Source organism: Apus apus, chromosome 2 (assembly GCF_020740795.1).
Source record: "Apus apus isolate bApuApu2 chromosome 2, bApuApu2.pri.cur, whole genome shotgun sequence".
In the NCBI taxonomy this organism is placed as follows: domain Eukaryota; kingdom Metazoa; phylum Chordata; class Aves; order Apodiformes; family Apodidae; genus Apus; species Apus apus.
The window spans coordinates 135,098,346-135,116,705 of NC_067283.1; the positions used below are offsets into that span (position 1 = coordinate 135,098,346).

The following is an 18,360-nucleotide window of genomic DNA, read 5'->3' on the forward strand; positions in this document are numbered from 1 at the left end:
GACTCTCTCCCATGGGAGGGACCCCATGGGGAAGCAGGGAATGACTGTAAGGAATCCTTCTTCCTGAGGAGGAAGGAGCAGCAGGAACCACCAGCCTGTGAACTGACTCTAAACCCCATCCCCTGTCCCCCTGTGCCGCTGGGGGGAAGGAGGGAGAGAAACCGGGAACAAAGTGATTTGGGCCCGGGAAGAAGGGAGGGGTGGGGTAACATATGCAAGCCCTGCTCTTTGTGTTGTCTGTGTCCTGTGTGTTTGATTAGTGTGAAATGAAATTATTATTTTTTCCCCAAGTTGAGTCTGTTTTGTCCAGGACCTTGATTGGTGAAGAACCCTCCTTGTCCTTTGTTTCGACCCATGAGCTTCAAGTTGGCCTTGGTCCTCCCCACCCCAGTGTGTGGGGGGGGATGAGTTGAGTGAGCCATGTAGCTGGTTCTTTGTTGTCATGATAGGCCCAAACCACAAGCGGAATACTTTTTGCTTTTTTGAAGGCAAAAAAAAGAATGATAGCAGCTACAATGAAGGAAGTTAAGGCAATACAAAACCACATTCAATATATCCTAAGAATACATCATGGATTTATTTGCTCATCTAGCATAGAAGAAAACACAGAGAGCTGTACTATGAGGAAAGACAAACAAGCCATATGATAGGAAGAAGGATGAGACAAGAGCATAGAGGAACAGATGGAAATGATCCACAGAGTTATATTTATTCATATTTAATAACTTTTTTTTTATTGTCCCAAGATGTGCCACCAGCCTGGTGTGTTACTAGAAGCAATGTAGTCATTGACTCCTAAAGGGAGCTCTGTCTAAACTGATGCCATGATAGGGCTCAGACAATACAAGTATGCTCTGTGCAAAGTGCTGCCCACGTCTTTGGCAATATTCCTCCAGTTCAGCCTGACCCACAACACTTCTACTGCTACTCCATCCCCAGAGAATCAACTGGCAACCATGACAAATCATGTGCACGTAAAAATATGGTCAGATTGTACTTTTCCTTGATAAGAAGACAAATAAAATTAACATAAATGAAGCAGAGGGGGTTGGACATAAAACAATGCAGGCTTTCTTCAGAGAGCAGATCCACAAAGAAAACAGTCTAAACTATACTCCCCATTAATTTGTTTGTATTCCACAATGTAGCAATGAACGGTCACAAATCTGAAAAAACATCAAATATTTTGATAAGGATTTATGTCATGGAACTTTGGGTGCCTTCAAGTCAAGTTTCTAGTCTAAGCTAGTCACTCTGTAACCAAGAGAGTGACAGCAGCAGCTCCAGAGCATTTCAGGCAATGATTCCCTTGGGGATTCAAATGGGCAAAATTAAACAATGAAAATACATGCACATGCCTGCAGCAGAACCTCAACTGCTACTGCAGCATCAGTTGTGTTTGTGTCCTGAATTTAGAGCATGTTAGGTAGCCTCATGCTCCCTGCCTGCCATGTGCACGCAGGCGATGTTCAGGAGCCCAGGAGAGGCTCTGCACTCCAGTAGCACTTTTGCATCAGCAGTATCCCAGAGGCAAAAGGAAGGAGGAACAAGAGGAAGATCCATGTTGCCCCTGCATTCTGTCCAGGATGTTACTAGGAAGCTGCAGTGCAAATTAAAGACTTGCTCCAGAGTTTTCCCACTATGTTTCACCCCCCACAGCAGCATTTTCACAGAGGTGTCTATCTGGGAGAGAAGCGATTCCTGCTGAACTCGCCTGTCACCTTTCACCTTGGCCACATCCTCAGCTGCAGTCGAATGTGACTTAATGGAGTGCAGGGGGGATGGAGTCTGCCTATAAGCTTTTTTGGTAGATACTATCTTTACATCTGTACATTTGATTGAATTTTAAAGTTTTCTCTGATTTTTGAGGGATTACCCAACTCAGAACAATCCCTTTATTTAACAGTACGTAACCATAAAGACAGAATCAGCATTTTAATGCTTGCATATTTTCTACTGCTCAACAGATGTATACCAAAATGTGGGCTAGTTATTAGTGTCCCTTTCAGGACTCAGTAGAATGTAGCAGTTTGAAGAAGCATAAAGAAAAACAGGGATCATAGAGTCAAGTCATTAAAAACAGTTACCCTTAAGAAGTGAGGATCTTTGTCAAAGAAAAAACAGTTAAACAGTGAAAGGAGTTTTACTATGAACAAGAAAATGCCTATAGATATTCTTGCTAAAATTATCCTAATATGCAGTACTGGATGAATTCACTTTTAAATTGAATGATATTGCCCTTGCTGCATTTTACCACCATACCTTATACTTCTGCACCTCCTGCCAAAAGAGCACTCCATTCTCCAGCAGGTCTCCTTTCAGTGACACAAAGCGTTGAAACTGATTTGCTGTCACTGGATTCAACAGCGCTTTGCGGAAAGCAATTATTTCACTAGATGAAGAAACCCACTTACTGTCCACATGCTGTCAAAAGAAGAAATAAATGCACCAAATAAACTTTGTTTCAAAAAGCAATAACAAAGACATTAGTTAGCATAAACTGTCTGATTCTTATCTTTGCACTGACCCTAACTTGGAGTAGTTTATGAGTTTATGACATGAATACAATAGAATGCAACAAGGTTTCATTTCTTACTTCACTTTATTTTTCTTTTTTCTTTTTTTTCCCCCCAGTTTGGTTTGGGCAACATTTTTTGGAAGACATGATGGAAGAGGAAATGACTAACAATGATTTAGACCATATGACTACATACTATAAAGTATGGAAACAGCTATTGTTATTGATTATGGCAACTGGCTACTTTTCTAGAGAACAGTTTGAGTTTTGTGCAAACAAAAAAAACCCCAAACAACAAAAAAACACCAAAAAAAAACACCACCAAAGAAAAAAGAACAGACAAACCACATAGCTTAAAGTTGTAAAATGCTTCTGACAGGGATCTCACTAACAAAATGAGCTTTGAAATGTGTTGCCATGATCACCAACAGAAGCTGGAGAGTTTGCTCTCTGTGACATAAAGCTACCAATAGTAAAACAGAATTTAAAGTCATCAAGACATTTTGGAAATCCTCATGCTGTGAAGCACAGAGCAGTAGGCAGCCAGGAAAGGGTGGAGAAAGATGGTTTATGCAGGGACAGTTTGTTTGAAATTAAGTTCAGGCTGGCCTGCCTTCCTGAACAAACAGTTCTTGTGCTGTCACTAAGGAGCAAGCCAAACAACCCTCCTTTGTAATCAGATGGATGAATGAAAACTATCTTCTAACAGTGGTATAAAATTCTTGAAGTTCTGGAGGGATGAAGTGCTGTTCGATGGTCAGCATGGGACAGAAACCTTTTTAGTTGCTGCAAACAGTCCTGGAAATTTAACCTGATTCTAAGATGAAGGTCTTTCTGCAATTTCTCTTAAAAACAAGGGTTATGCTCAGTGTCCTGCCACACAGCCTGCCAGGAATGAGAGCAAGCCCTTGAGGTAGGGTGGCTGCCAGTTGTCCAAAGTGTCCTTTGGTTAAAATAAAGTTGGCTCAAGGTAATAAGGGGGTATCTTCTCAACCCTCCTCCAGTTCTCCACACATGTTATATCCTCTGTGACCAGGATTTAGGTAATTGAGGAAAAATTATTACTGGGGCATATTCATGAAGGGAAGAACTAAATGTTGCTCCCACCCCTATACTAATATACGAACACTGCTTATTTTATGGGTCAGCAACCTTGAAGCAGAACATGGAAAATAACCATCTTCCTGACAAACAGACAAAGGGAAAAGTCAGTTAACAGAACCCACATGCACTTTGGATCCCTTTAGAGCTAATGGTCTGCATGGATAATTGGTGACCGGGTCTCCAGTTTGATTTCAACAGACAATAAAAGTTCAACTGAACAAATGTACACAACTTCTATGTTGGCAATCACAACGAGTTCACTGCTCTTCAAGAGGAAAAAACTGGCAAACATCTGATGAAATGTATTATTACAAAGGTTTAAGATGTTTAAACTTGATATTATCTCAGTGCTGTAAGATTAAAATACAATTCTAAATGAAACAGATACTGTGAGATATGATTAAACCTGCCCACTCCACTGCATACTTCACATTCCTGTTTGTGTCTGCACGTAATCCACTCGCAATAATAAATAAACTACCAGATGCTGGAATGAACAGCTTGTCCCAATAAGTCCACTGCATGCAAAATACAGATAAATGTGAATTAAAGGTAAAATACTGGTTTGAGGAGGCTTGAGTGCTCCAAAGCCCAGGACAAGAAACAGTTTTTTCAAGTATGACCTCTCCATCCAGGAAGGGAGAGAAATTTACCGTGAACATCCAGCAGGGAGCTAAACTCACCAGGAATGTGAGTAATCAGTCCACTGTAGCCAATACAATCATGCCTGCTTTTGACAGCATTACATTTGGGCCTCACACTGTCAGCAGGGAAGTTGTGAGGGATGTGCAAGGTCCAAACAGAAAAGACAGTGAAACTGCAGACACAAGAGACACAGTAAACTTTACTTGCCTTCCACATCCTAGTTGTCTTGTCCTGTTTTTGGTGTGGAAGATCTTCAGTTATGTCCTTTACCTATGGTTAAGCAAAAGATTATCACTGTATTTTTTTAACTCTACCTGTTTCATGTTTAGCCCTGTAATGACTGTGACCACAGAGGTAAAAGGGTTGATGCATCTTCATTTGGGTCTTTATATCTGAAACTTTTTGTGGAGCCACACTGGACGCCATCCCTTGTTCAGCTATAAATGAGCACATGCTCATTAAGATTGAGAAGTTAGAGAAGACAAGAGGCAATGACAGTCACACTGTGCTTTTCCACTAGCTTACCTTACCCATAACATTCTGAGTGACTTTTTTTTTTTTTTTTTTTTTTTTTTTTAGTGAAACGGCTTTAGTTCCTTTGGACAGCTGTATCTGAAATACAGGCTTGATCCTACAGCTTCTTTGTAGCAAAAATACACCTCAAATCAAGGGCAGATTTTCTGAATAAGGACTACATAGTATGCCCACAATATCTGGCCACTGTGAAATATGAAGCCAAGTGGAGAATGTCATCTGGTTTCATTTCTTCTGAAATACGTTCTTCAAAGGACCTTTTCATCCTCTGAATTTGCAGTGAGAAAGAGAAAAGAGTAGTCAGACATAAATGGAGTTAGGAAAATCCTAAAAGCTCATTAGAAGAATGTATTTCCTGTAAACTATTTATTAGACTTGAATACAGCATTTTCCAAACTGCATGGGCTACTCTCCCTGGCAGCACAGTGCAGCAGGTGCAAGAAGAGGCAAGAGCTGGAAGCAGTTTAGCCTTATTGCATGGTCTTGTGCCACGGCTTGTAAAGGGGGCAGAGTTCAGCTAAAAAAGGGCAGAGGGTTAGGAAATTTTGCTTTGACATAATCATTATTAAAATTATAATTTGCCTTACCAGAGAAGCTACAGTTTTCAGATTGCTTGGTGCTCTGAATCAATGAAAATTATCTACCTCACATGCACTTCTGACAACATGTCTGACAAGCTTCTTGATGTTAAAAGGATGATTGCAAACAAGTTTTATGAATCAATGCACTCTGCCCATGTGTCTGCCTGGTGGAACTGTCAAGTTTCCTTCTGCTACACCATTTGCATTTCAGAACTTTTGTGGAAGTGCAAAAAAACAAGTTTTTTGCATCTGTCACCAGCAGGATGATCTCCCTACACGGATCCCAGCCACAGAGGCACTGTCATAAAAGGCAGATGTTAGCTCTGCCCATTTCCCAGTCTTTCTAACAAGCCAGCAGGAGTGAAAGGCTTCTCATTCCCAGCTTTCTGGCAACCTTCTGAAGTAACCAATTGGAAACAAAGCGTGTAGCAGTTAATCTCCCTACTCAGCAAAGTTTCACAAGTCCTAGAGTAATTTCTATAGGCACTTCAGCTCCAGGATGGGTGAATATGGACAGCATAAGAGACTGAGTGAGTGAGAGAGAGAGAATACAGCATGAGAAGCCCACTCAGGTCTTGTCCCCTGATGTGTTCTGGTCCCCTTGGGCAAATCCTTTATACAAAGCAGAATTGCTTCTGTGTGCAAGTGTATGTCTAGGGCAGAATGGCACAGGGAGAGTGCAGCACTACAGCAAAGATTAGTTTACTCCCCTGGCAGCCTGGCTGGCAGCAGAGCTAACACCAGCTCCTTCAGATTTTGGATCTAACAATACTGTCAGCCAGACTAAGCCTGCAAAGGAACTGCCTTCACAAAAAGCAAGTTAAGTGCTTCAACCTGTATGTGCTAGAGCATCCCTTTCAATGTAAACTGAATGTGAGTTGTGGACTGCTTTTCCTCTGAACCATTTTATCCCAATGGCAAATTGTAAGCCAAACAAAAAACAATGCCTGGATGTGTTGTTGTTGTTAAAAAAATTACCTTTTTTTGTCCCTCCACTCTGTGGTGCTCCTCTGCCAGGAACAATGGCAGCCATTGTTTTTCTAATCTCTTCTGGACGCATGGCTGCATTTCTAGCAGAACCGCTGCCGAAAGTTGATCATGAAGGATTTGTCCCCCTCCTCCACCTGAACGCATTAGCTAAGCAATCCAAATACAACAACACATGACATAAACTTGTGTGTATCCCAAATGTCCTTTATCTCTCTACATCCTTGATTTAGCAAAGCATGAGCTTAACTGTAAGCAAAGCATTTAATGCATGCTTACCCAAGGCTCATATGTACTTTTCATAAAAGGGAACAGATTACATTTGTCCCTACCTATAATAGAATACAGGCTCCAGCAAATAATACCCCAGCTTGACCAAGTAGATTTCCTAAGTATTAAGATGTATCAGAGCACCACAGTGCATACTCACTGTCTGTGGCTTTACAGACATACTAAAATAGAAACCTGGAACAAGTCTCTCTGCCTGAAAGCCATTTCTACACTTTTTCTGAGCTGTGTCGTGCATACTCTGGCTGCAGCCTCAGATAAGGGTTTAAGAGAGATGTTCTATAAGGACTAGGGAGAAATCATAGATTGTAGAATTATCCTGGTTGGAAAGGACCATAAAGATCCTCAAGTGCAACCATGAGCTTGAACAGGAAGGAGGGAACCCCCACAACCAGCATAGAACCAGATTTCTGGCCAAAAATATAGGTGAAGTTTGAGGAGATAGCTTGGGGAAAAGCTGGAGTAAAGCTTTTTATGGACTTTTAACCCAGTCACGTTCAGTGTGATTGTCCTTTATGATGGTTTTGTAACTGGTACCTGTTCTTGTTGTTCTCTGGTAGCTGGGCTGTTGGGCCCAAAGAAGTAGTTTTTGTTAAAGTACTTGTTTCCAATGTCCTTAGATTTTTCCTCCATTTTTTCTTTATCCTTGTGGAGCATCTTTCTGAACTGTTCAATATCTAGCCAGCACATGAGATCCATGCTACAAATAAATTTAAACAGAATGTTATTTCAATATTGAGTTAATTTCATCAACATTCTAGGCAGTTATTAGTTTAACCACAAGCCACCAAAGTGTTCAAGTCCTAAATACCAGGTCAGATTGGACTGAAATTTTATGTCATTTTTTCTTTGCTAGTACCATCTGGTGAGACCATGTCACTTGATGAACATACAGATCAAACACACATCTTAGGGATCTCATTTAGGGTCCCTTCTGGGGTATCCTGAAAGGAGTAACCTCCTCAATGTGCTTCTGGCAAATCCAGCAGGGACTGTGAACCAGACCCATAGTGCAGAGCTCACAGAGAGAGCAAAAAATGAAGCAGATGAGAATTTGAAGCAGTACTGCAGGCTGCACGCCACTGAGAGAAGAGGTGACACCGCCTGTTCTGCCTCCTCGTCATATTGCCTGAGAAAAAAGCAGGGATGACAGCTGGGAACATCAGCTCCAGAAATCACCCCCCTCTTACTTCATGTGAAGTGCTAGAGCTTAAGTCAGTCCACAGCCAAGTAGACAAACCAATTTATGGTAAAATTTGTTTCTAGGGCTTTTTGTGGGCTACCTTTTCATAAATTATTGATTCTACTACTTATTTTACCATTCACAGTAAATGACAAATAATCTCCATATAAAATCTCCAATTTTTTACTACTACTACTACTACTACTACTACTACTACTACTACTACTACTACTACTACTACTACTACTAATAATAATAATAATAATAATAATAATAATAATAATAATAATAATTTGAGTGTAAACTATCAATTTAAGTCTATTTTAATGGAACATATCTTGGTTTTGTTCTTTAAACCAGAGGACAGAATAAGTGACATACATACAGTTTCAGCTTAATTTATATTACAGTTTTCTGATATTATCTTATTAGCTGAAATTTTGTGAGCATTTTAATGAGGACATTCACTGTATTTGCAGCAGGAAGTATGACACATTAAATTCACACAAATCTGTTTCACTTTCCATTCAGTTAATAACTGATTTTTCAAAGAATTAATCTATGAGCAAAAATTTCAAAAGCATCCAACTGATTTAAGAAGAAATGCCCCCCTTGCAAAAGTCTTTTGAGACCCTTACAGATCATAGTTCTGAGATCGACATTCTTTCAGTTGCTAGTTCATAACAACATGAATAAGTTCACCCAAATGCAAGTGATCCAAGTTACTGCAGTTTATAGAGTTACTTCTTGGCATCTACCTATGACAACTGATCAAATATGTCCATCTTATTTAAAAAGCAAAATATGTAATTTTATAATGTGTTAGGTTAAACCACTTACACTGGTGGCTTATCCTCATGTACTCTGCTTTTTCGTTTCGACAGATCAGGAGCATGTGCATACTCAGCTGGTTTGGCAAGACTAAGTGGTAACCCTCTAACCCAAAGTAACACAGATTGTCCTGCAATTGTGTGAATATATCCTATATACTAAAAAAAAAAAAAAATTAATGGAATTTTGCTTAGTTTCTTACCAAAATGTGTGCCCAGGTACTCAGCAGCCTGTCCTTCCTGCAATTTGGATCACTTACAGTTAAGCAATAACAGAACCATAAATTTTGATGAAGAGACAAATGACACATTTGTTGTTCTTTGCTGAAATTTTCCAGACTGCATTAGTTCTAAGATCTCTTCAGCCTATAGTACCATTAAGTGTCTCTACTGTAGCATGCCAGCTGGACTTCAAAGTTACTAGTTCTGGACCCAGCTCTAAAGCACAGTTTTGTAAGACTTTTTCAAATGGTTTTCTTCATTATGAATGTTTTAAAAAGAAAATTTACCCATAAATTAAACATTTATCTGCCTGGCTCTATCACTTCAAATGGGAATTTTCTGTGATTAACAGAGAAGCAGGAAGTTTCAGAGGTGATTCAGAGTGACCTGCTCTCTGGCCATCCCTACCATTTCCCCAGTTAGAGAGGAACTCTAAACCAGTGGTCTCCAAAGTGGGGTCTGCATGTCTCAGAGGGTGTGCAAGATCATTCGTTGAGGGGCAGAAACTTAACTTGTTACCTACAGTCTTTTCATAGTCAGTGAGCAGAAATAGCCATTTTTAGGAGTGATCCATCCAAATTGAGTTTAGATGTTACCTTCAGAATTAGAATAATTGTGTCCAAAAGCGTGTGTTTCTCTCTCTGACTACAAAGGGAACTTATGATGGTGAGCAGAAGTGATGACATTGAGATTTGGCCAGAGGAATTCTGTGCTACAACTCTGGACACTTTGGAAGAAAACACTGACCAATAACCAATCTGCAATGGTAGCAGTGCTTGACTAGAAGCAAAGAACTCATAGGAACCCACATTAAAGGAAGGAACTAACAATTTACGGACTTGCTAGATGTTACATTGAAAGTGTATTTGCCTTTTCCTAAAACAAGATAAAGATTACTGGGGAGGTTGGGGAAAAAAAACATTAAAAATCTGGCAAATTCACAATTACTTCTGCTTGAACTTCTGTTTAGATCTTCATTTTTCATCTCACTTTTTCAAAAACCCTGCAGGAACTGTATCTGCTGCAAGCTAGTATTTAATTCTGTTCAGATCAGTGCAAACACAAAACTGCATTGCTCTCACACTGTGAGAATAACATACACATTTTTCTAAAATCCAGCTTTAATCTTTAAAATGTATTAAATTGAATCTGCACTAAAACAAGAGAGATCTTTACTCATTTTAGAGTTTTGTCACTCAGGGGTTTGCCACTAATCGAAGCAGAAACTGAAAGCAGAACTGCAATACAAACATTTAACGACAGGAGAACTTTTACCCCTAAAATGTTAAGTCATTTTGGTTGTCTGAACAACATACATGTGTATTTCAAAAATATAGAAACACATGTAAAAAACAACAGCAAAAAAACAAACATAAAATCTGTGAACATTTAGATAGCCAAGGTCCTCAGCAAAGATTTCTTCTGAACATGGAAATGGTTAAAATAATAATAATGAAGAAACGTACCCAGCAGAATGCTCATTAAGAAAAGCCCAGAACTGTTCTAACTTCTCTTTGTCATGGATCAGGTCAGATAGATCAGGGCCTGCCAGTTCTTTGGGAACTTGAACAAAGTGCTGATCTTCTTTGAGAGCATCAGGGCGGGATGGCAGACCAGTGTCAGCAGCAGTACTCTGAGGGAAGGAATTATTTCACTTGCATAACTGCTTTTTTCATCTCTATATCCTGCTCAGTCTAATAATCTTTGCATTGGATAACTTCTGTATATGTAGAACAGCTTTTCAATAGCTGAGAAAATAAATTAAGGCTCCAGCTCTTAATCAGCTTTAGTTTTATGTTTACTACAAACATACCAGTGTGTGCAGGTTCCACAATGAAATAAACCAATATATACCTGTAATTTACTTGAAATTGAGGTATTTACCCAAAATACCTTCCACAGACTTTAGTGGAAACTTTCTCATTTACTCCAATCATACAATGGTCTGGCATTGATGTAACTGACAGAAGACCTGTACTTGTAACGAATGCAACGTCTGTCAGTCATTCCACAAACTGAGTTCTAGCAGAAATCAGAATGCTTGCTTCTCCAAACTGGCATGTAGTTAGTCTTTCATTGCTGATACTCAAAGTGTTAACCCTCTCTGATAGAAAAAGAGTTTGTTTTTGTTAGTAGGTACTTGTCTTACCTCATCCTTCTTGGAACCACTCTCTTGATGCAAAGCCTGGAGCTTTCTAAAGTACACGGAGTCCAGCTGTCGAGTTTCTTCCACCAACTCCACCTAATAAAAATAATATCTTATGTCATCCCTTCAGTACACAGTATAGAAAGATGGAGAACTGGATGGGAACTTTGCCAGTGACAGTGGATAGAAAATAATATGCTTGCCAGTAATGAGACTGATAGTTAGAAGACACTCAGAGTCACATCCTTGGGACAAACACTTCAGTTAAAAGCTCTAGCAGAACAAAATTTTCAGATATGTGTAGGATCCCATGTAGATTTCTACAGAACACGGCTAAATAACCTGACTATATCCTCAAGAAAAGAATTTTGTATTTAAAAAAACCGCTACACTATATTGTGAATATAATGTATTATGTATACATTCTATTGTGTACATTGTGTCAGACTTACCTGATTGCCTATACCAGCTAATTGTGTGTCAAAGTGCCACTGAGAAGCAGAAAAACAGGTCTTAAAACCATGATTCTCAGGGGAAAATGTCAGAGTGCCACAGATTTCCAAAAATGGGAACCTAAGACTAGAAGGGTGCTATAATACCTAAACAATGAAGGTGAAAGCTTTCAGATTTTCAGTCTTGTCATCTTCCTTAGTACCTTTATACCAGGAACATTAGTTCCTTTTATACCAGGTACTGCCTTAAAATAATAAATTGTGCGTTATTAGAACTCATTAAGTAATGGTATTTTTTAAACTTCATTAGAAGCCTTACATAAGTAACTAGAACTGTTCTCTGTGTTATGTGCAAACAGTCAGGAACTGCAAAAGGAATAGTTTGGTGACCCTCTCAATTGATTAAACTATTCAAATGCAGGTTTTAGGATATTTAACAAAATGGAGCCAATGCATTCTACTGATTAGCACGCCCACTACAACAATTAGAAAGCTGTGGTTATTACAACAATTTATGTGCAAGAGAAGAGAGTTTTTAGATTAATACTCATTACACTTTTGTCGAAATGTGAATACCCCACTAATCACCGTGTTATCTGACTGCCCTCAGGCTCAGTGTAACTCTGATCCACTGTTGTAAAGTGCTTTTGGGTATTCTTTCCTTTAAAAGAAAACATAGCTTTAAAGTAAATAGGAAAATAATTCAGAACATTTTTCATAAAATTTAAACAGAAAGCAGAGAGAGGCAAGATGACTGTCAACAATAAAAACGAACTCTCCTGTTTTCATGTTTCATTCAGAGATAAAAATGTAGATGCATACTGACCATGTCCCAAATAAACAATTTTGGACTCACCTTATTCTTGATAAAATATCTTGTTTCATTATGGGCCAAATACATCCTGCTGTATGGTAGAACAAAGGGGAAGAGTAGAGCCAGGGACTGTACAAAGTACAAAACAGACCTTGTCTTTGTGCTGGGAAGGAGTGTGCCTAAGCATCAGCCTGTGCCTAGTACAGAGAGATTCTAGTGCCTCCTAGAACAGGTCGTTTTATGTCTGTGTATGATAACTCTTCACAAACGCATGTATTGTGCACTCAAAAGGAATTAGTTCTGCTTTTCCGTGCTCTGATTAAGATGTTTGTGTTCTTAGGGCACTGAGAAATCTGCATACACTTGCAAAGAAAAGCATCATCTAAACTGAAAGGGCAATAGATAATCCCTCGGCTAACTCCAGGAGGTATAAACTGACACTCGCATTAACTTAAAGCAAAAGTTCATCTTTTCAATTCTTACTTTGGAGGAATTCTTCCATTGCTAGAAACAGTGAAAACACTGTCTTCAGAGAGTGCTCAAAAGCAGAGTTATTTTTATACAAAAATTAAGTATAATAGTACTCAGCTGAGTTAATGCCTCCGTGAGGACTGGCAACAGATACTAGACAACTACTATTGATAATACATATGGAAAATATACATTTACAAAAGACTGTAAAACTAGTCTAATAGAGTGTAAATGTAATTTCATATTATATAAAGCACCAATCAGCTACACAGTGTTCTGCAGATCATAAACAATCATAGCTGAAATAGTTTACAAGAAGTAGCTTAGAAAAAATAACTTATCCAAAAGCTTAGAAAAGATGCTCAAAATAAAGAGAATATTTTACAGATGTGTTTGGATTGGGATATTTCATTTTAGTATTTTTTTCTTCAATGTCCAAACTATCAAAGTTTCATAAGGAAATTAATTTATCAGAGGATGAGAGAAGGTCCCCTTGTGAATTAATTAGAAGTTAAAAAATAAAAAAATAAAGAAATAAATAACTTTTATAATGGGGTGGGGTTCCTATTTGAGTCTCACAGGGATCTGCACTGAGGTTGTTTTTTTAAACATTCAGAAAATTATCTGGGAAAGGAGGTGAGTGAGGAGACAACAAAGTTTGCAAAATTATTCCAGAGCAAAAAATTAAATTGACTGTGAAGAGCCGCATGATTTCAGGACACTTTAGTATTTAAATGGTAAAAGGGCAGCTGAATTCAACGACAATAAACATTAAGTCATTCTACTGAGCTCCAAATTAGGGCTTTCCATTAGCTGTTATTACTTTGGAAAGAGATCTTGGAATCACTGCAGATGGCTATTAGCTTACGTTTTGCACATCCACTCAAAGTTCACCAGGAGTTAAAAGGCAATTAGAATCATAGGAACAATTAGGAAAAGAACAAAGAGCAAAACAGAAAGCGTGATTCTGACACTGCACAATCCTTAGTGCATTTGGATCTTCAGTATTGCTTGCATCTCATCAGAATAATATAAAATAAAAGCTACAGATGGGGGTGATAAGTGTAACAAAGGTATAGAATGCCTTCTGTAAGAGTCAGGTAGTCTAGGATTCTTGGGTTTCAAAGAGATGTAATTGAAGTGGGATTCAACAGAAACATGTAAAAGCATAACACAATTGAGAATATGACAAGATAACAATTGTTCACTGTTCCTTATGACATATGAAACTAGGTGAAATTGACAGGGAGGGTTTGCAAACAAACAAGGATAAGCATTTTTTTCTCCTGTTGCATAATGAAACCATGGAACCCACTGCTGCAGTGGTAAAAAAAAAAAAAGAAAAAGAAACACGATGTGGATAGACCTCAGCTTCATGAACCTGCTCAGCTGCAAAGGGCTGGAAGCTGGCAATATTGCTGTATGGTTGTTTTCCATTCTTATACTCTAATCTTTGATAATGGCCACTACCTACTAGGCTTAGGAGACCATTCTCATCTTTGAATTTAAGTATCTGTTCTCCTAGTTGTTCATGCATGAATGCATTGATATAGTAACAAAAATGCAATGTACTACTAAACTTCTACAAGGGATTTTAAAATGCTTTGCAGGGGGCAATGCATGCATGTTCTCATTACATGCTGACAGAAGTATCAGCTATAAGTGATGATATTTCCTGTAAAAATGGAGATGCTTAATTTAAGATTACAGAGGAGAAAAACAGGAACAAGAACTAATTTCTTGCCCTCCAGCTCCTGATTCTCCATTGTAAATTTCTCCTTCCATATCCAAGAGAGAGATGTTAAAGGCTTGGAATTAGAAGTTTGATCTACAGCTGGTAACTTGTAGGTAAGTTTAAAAAGAGCAGGGAGCCAGAGCATCCACCACTGCCTCCACAATTTCTCGTTCTTACTTGTCAAAAGAAGAGTCAGGACTGCAGCCATCTCCTCTGACCTGCATGAGCCTGCTCAATTGAAGACTTTAGAGGCTTTCTGGGCTTAGAGCTGAGTACACCACTGAGCCACTTACTTCAGGAAGCCTGTGGGGCACAGTTAGCCCTTACACCACAGGGCAGCTATTTAAAAAGTCTTTGGGGCAAATACAACAGGGTCACCATATCACATTTTCTTTTACACTAAGCAGTATCTGCACTTTCATTCTAAACACTAAGAAGTACTCAATACAATAATATGGACCTAGCATCACTGTACTGACACTCTAGAAACACAGCTTATTTTATGCTTAACATTAAAAACAAAGAAGGCTTGTGGGCAATCCATCATAATTACTTTTGATCAATGGCAAGAAGAAGTCTTTTGCCATAGCAAGATGCATTCCTCCCTAATTTACAGACCAAGGGGTCTGTGAAGTCTGCATGTTCCTTTTGGATGGGAAGTCATCTCTCCACAGAAAGTTCAGGCTACTCCACGTATCAATGCAGAAAGGACTGGGTAAGCAAAACACCCCATAATATTTCTCCCTTCCTGACTATAACAGGGCTGCATATCCAGGCTCCTTCCTCAACATAAGAATTTTTTAACAGTGTCATCCAGATCAGTTACCTTTCCATAAGTGTATTTGTCTGCTTCCATCATCTTCATCCATGGTTCTAGCAGAACAGTGAGGATATACTCTTCTGCTGGGTCAAAAAGATCCTCAAAAGCTGGGTCAATTTTCTGATAAATCATATTTTTCTTACTCTGATGAAGTCCAATGTCCATACTGGCAGATGGAGCAATGTAAGTTGCATAAAGGTACTACAATAAAGCAGAAGAAAACTGTTTCTTAGCATTATCCATTCCAATTAACACAGTATATTGAAGGAGAGAATTAATGCATATCTGTCCCCCGCTGCTCTGCTGTTAATTCAGAATATGCCTTGTTTTTACCAATATTAATATTGTATTCAAAGTTTAGTTGTTGCCATAATTTAGCTCCCTGCCACTTTTGCTCCCACTTGTCAAAATGGTTAATCGCAAAATAATGCTTAATGTAATTTTTGCTTGGAGATATATGGCTGCTTCTTAGTTAGATTCAGGTAACCACAATCATTACAGCAACTGCACTCTTCATGCAGTATTATTTTGTGGAATATGTGCTGGGGCAGCTTGTGAAGGAGTCTCACTTTTGCATAGAAGGGGAATTTTAAATTTGAAGTAAAAGTGATAAGATTTCATTCTGTGTGGAGATTCTCTTAAACAATTCTTTGACATTGGTGAGACTCCATCATGGTAGAGGACTTGTAACAGGAGATACCACTGCACAACTGAAGTCAAAATCCTTACCAAAGCAAGGGCTACAGTGTGCTTTTTCATGAAGCACTGAGTTTGCCATTCCACATGTACATACAGAAGAAAACTGGAGAATGTTTCCTTCTCACTAGCAGCTCATTCTTGAAGCACAGAATATTAATTTTGTTTCAAATTATTTTTCTACCAGATAGTCCCCTAAGTCAAATACTTGTTTTTTAAATGTTTCATAAATTGCTATGAAAAAACCCACACATTGAAAACTCAAGAGAAAATCACTTTCTTCCAGGAATATCTTGGAATAAGGTATTCCAGAGTATCTTTCTAATACATCATGATTCTGACTGCAGCTAGGGACTCAACTGAAAAAAGATGCTGTCGTAATTAATTTAATGTATTCTTAAATGTTTTCTCTTCTTCATAGTGTCAAAGTCTAGCTAATTTTCAAACATATGGTTGAGGAATCATATTAGTAGCATAACTCAGAATTTCTCTCTAGGATGGCACTGCAGAGCCCATGTTCTCTATTTATTATCACACACTTTTGACAAAGAAGAACTCAGTTTTCTGATAAATCTAATTTTCCTTATGTTGCTAAAATTCAGCTGTAATAAGCAGTAGAAAAGAAGAAAATAATACCTTTGCTCTGTGTTCAAGCAGTAATAAAACTGTTGTATGTAGATTTCAAGCACAGTGGGGAGAAGGTTTGAGTACATTAAATAATTACGTTTCTGTTTGGTTTAAGTGAAATTCTGATATATGAGACCCTTTCTTTTGAACAGTAGCAGTACCAGACTACATCCCCATTATTTTGGACCTTGACAATTTGAAACAGACCCTTCGGACACTCCTGATATTGGGTCACTGAGGAATACAGAGCTATGATGGCTGATATCCACAGTCCAGTTAGAACACATTATGATTATTATGTTTACTGTCTATGCAAGATTCTACCCCCTTTCTCTATAGATCTAATAACTGAAAACAAAGATGATTTGTGGCTATCGTGACCCCAGGTTATCAGTGCAATAAAGATCTCCAGGTTTAAGGGTAAGGTCAAAGAATGAGGAGATCTACAGGAAGAGTCCTAGCTGAAGAACTAGACCACATTTATCCTAAATTATTCCCTTCTCAGCAAATTCCAAAATAAATTTAAATTTAATAGAGGCAGCATAAATTGGATTCATAGTGACTTCAAAAGTTGGAAGTTATTTTGAAAAACCCTATGACTAGTAAAGTTTCAGTTACATCATGTTTTAGTCTCATCCAAAACATTTAATGTATAAAATAACCAAATTAGAAGGGACCAGTCCAATGATATAAAGATGTGATATCTTTAAAAACAGACTTTTTAAAGGGGGTAAATAATTTTATTCGTCATCAAGGCTACACAGCTCCACCTGTTATGACTCATAAAGCCACACACAAGGGATCTGTAAATTGGAGAAAAGGGAATAAAAGAGGCCCTCAATATTTTAAGATGCATTTAACCTCGTTCCTTAGATGGCTGGTCATTTTTAGCACTTTTAAGAATAAAATAATAAAAAAAAACACTCCACAGCTTTCTTGGGTGGAACTATTCTTTCACTCATGCCTTTGTAACAAATGGGTTAACTTGAGCATATTTGCAACTCTTCTTTAGAGCTGACAAAAGGTATCAGTCTACAGAGTCACAAATTGCCCAGACTAAGGAATCTTTGGCCAAAACCTATTGACAAACTGCTCACATTAACACTATTCCAATATACTTCCATATCAGGCACTGCCTTCACAGGCTGCTCTACCTGCCCCCAGTCCTGTATCATTTCACCTGCAAAACTAGAGCATAGTAAAGACAGACTTTTTTTCTTTTTTTCAGAAACAACAGTTAGAGATGGTAATATATGTGAAGCAGAAACTTAGAGGTGGTTAAGCTAGCTATGGGAGTGCAGTTTTCCAAACTAGAAGGACCAGATCCTCAGTGCTGCAACCAGGATGGCCTCTCTGCTTTGAAGGATGCAGAACCAACAGTGCCTGAAGATTTGGTGTGATGCCATCTTTTTCTTCAAATTCCTGCAAGCATCCATTGCTATGGAATTTGACCTACCAAGTAAAAAGATAGTGTCACAAAGTGACAAGGTGAATGCATGCACTTGCAGACAGAGGAGAAATGAGAAGGAGCTTTAATCCCTGTGTCACCTGCTGAGAGTGCATCTGTAAACGTGCACTGATTTGAATGCAAGGACTGCAGGAAAACCCAACTGCAAAGAGTTCTAAACATGGCAAAAGAAGAGGAATTGTGTGTGTTAACAGGCTTCAACACTGGGCAATGAACTTAACATGATAGAGGGGGAAATG

At 38.5% G+C, this 18,360-nt stretch overlaps 2 protein-coding genes across 2 annotated transcripts in view; both read right to left on the reverse strand.

Moving 5' to 3' along the window:
* The window catches only part of RIDA (reactive intermediate imine deaminase A homolog), a 959,578-nt gene that overhangs the window by 885,171 nt on the left and 56,047 nt on the right, over positions 1-18,360 (reverse strand). The window lies entirely within an intron of this gene.
* The window catches only part of RGS22 (regulator of G protein signaling 22), a 76,216-nt gene that overhangs the window by 22,868 nt on the left and 34,988 nt on the right, over positions 1-18,360 (reverse strand). Inside the window, exons 15-21 of the mRNA XM_051610298.1 lie at positions 15,337-15,531; positions 11,042-11,134; positions 10,359-10,525; positions 7,195-7,357; positions 6,361-6,519; positions 4,475-4,537; positions 2,263-2,424 (exon numbers count right to left, since the gene is read on the reverse strand). Coding sequence (XP_051466258.1) covers positions 2,263-2,424; positions 4,475-4,537; positions 6,361-6,519; positions 7,195-7,357; positions 10,359-10,525; positions 11,042-11,134; positions 15,337-15,531 — 1,002 coding nt within the window. The remainder of the gene's footprint in view (positions 1-2,262; positions 2,425-4,474; positions 4,538-6,360; positions 6,520-7,194; positions 7,358-10,358; positions 10,526-11,041; positions 11,135-15,336; positions 15,532-18,360) is intronic.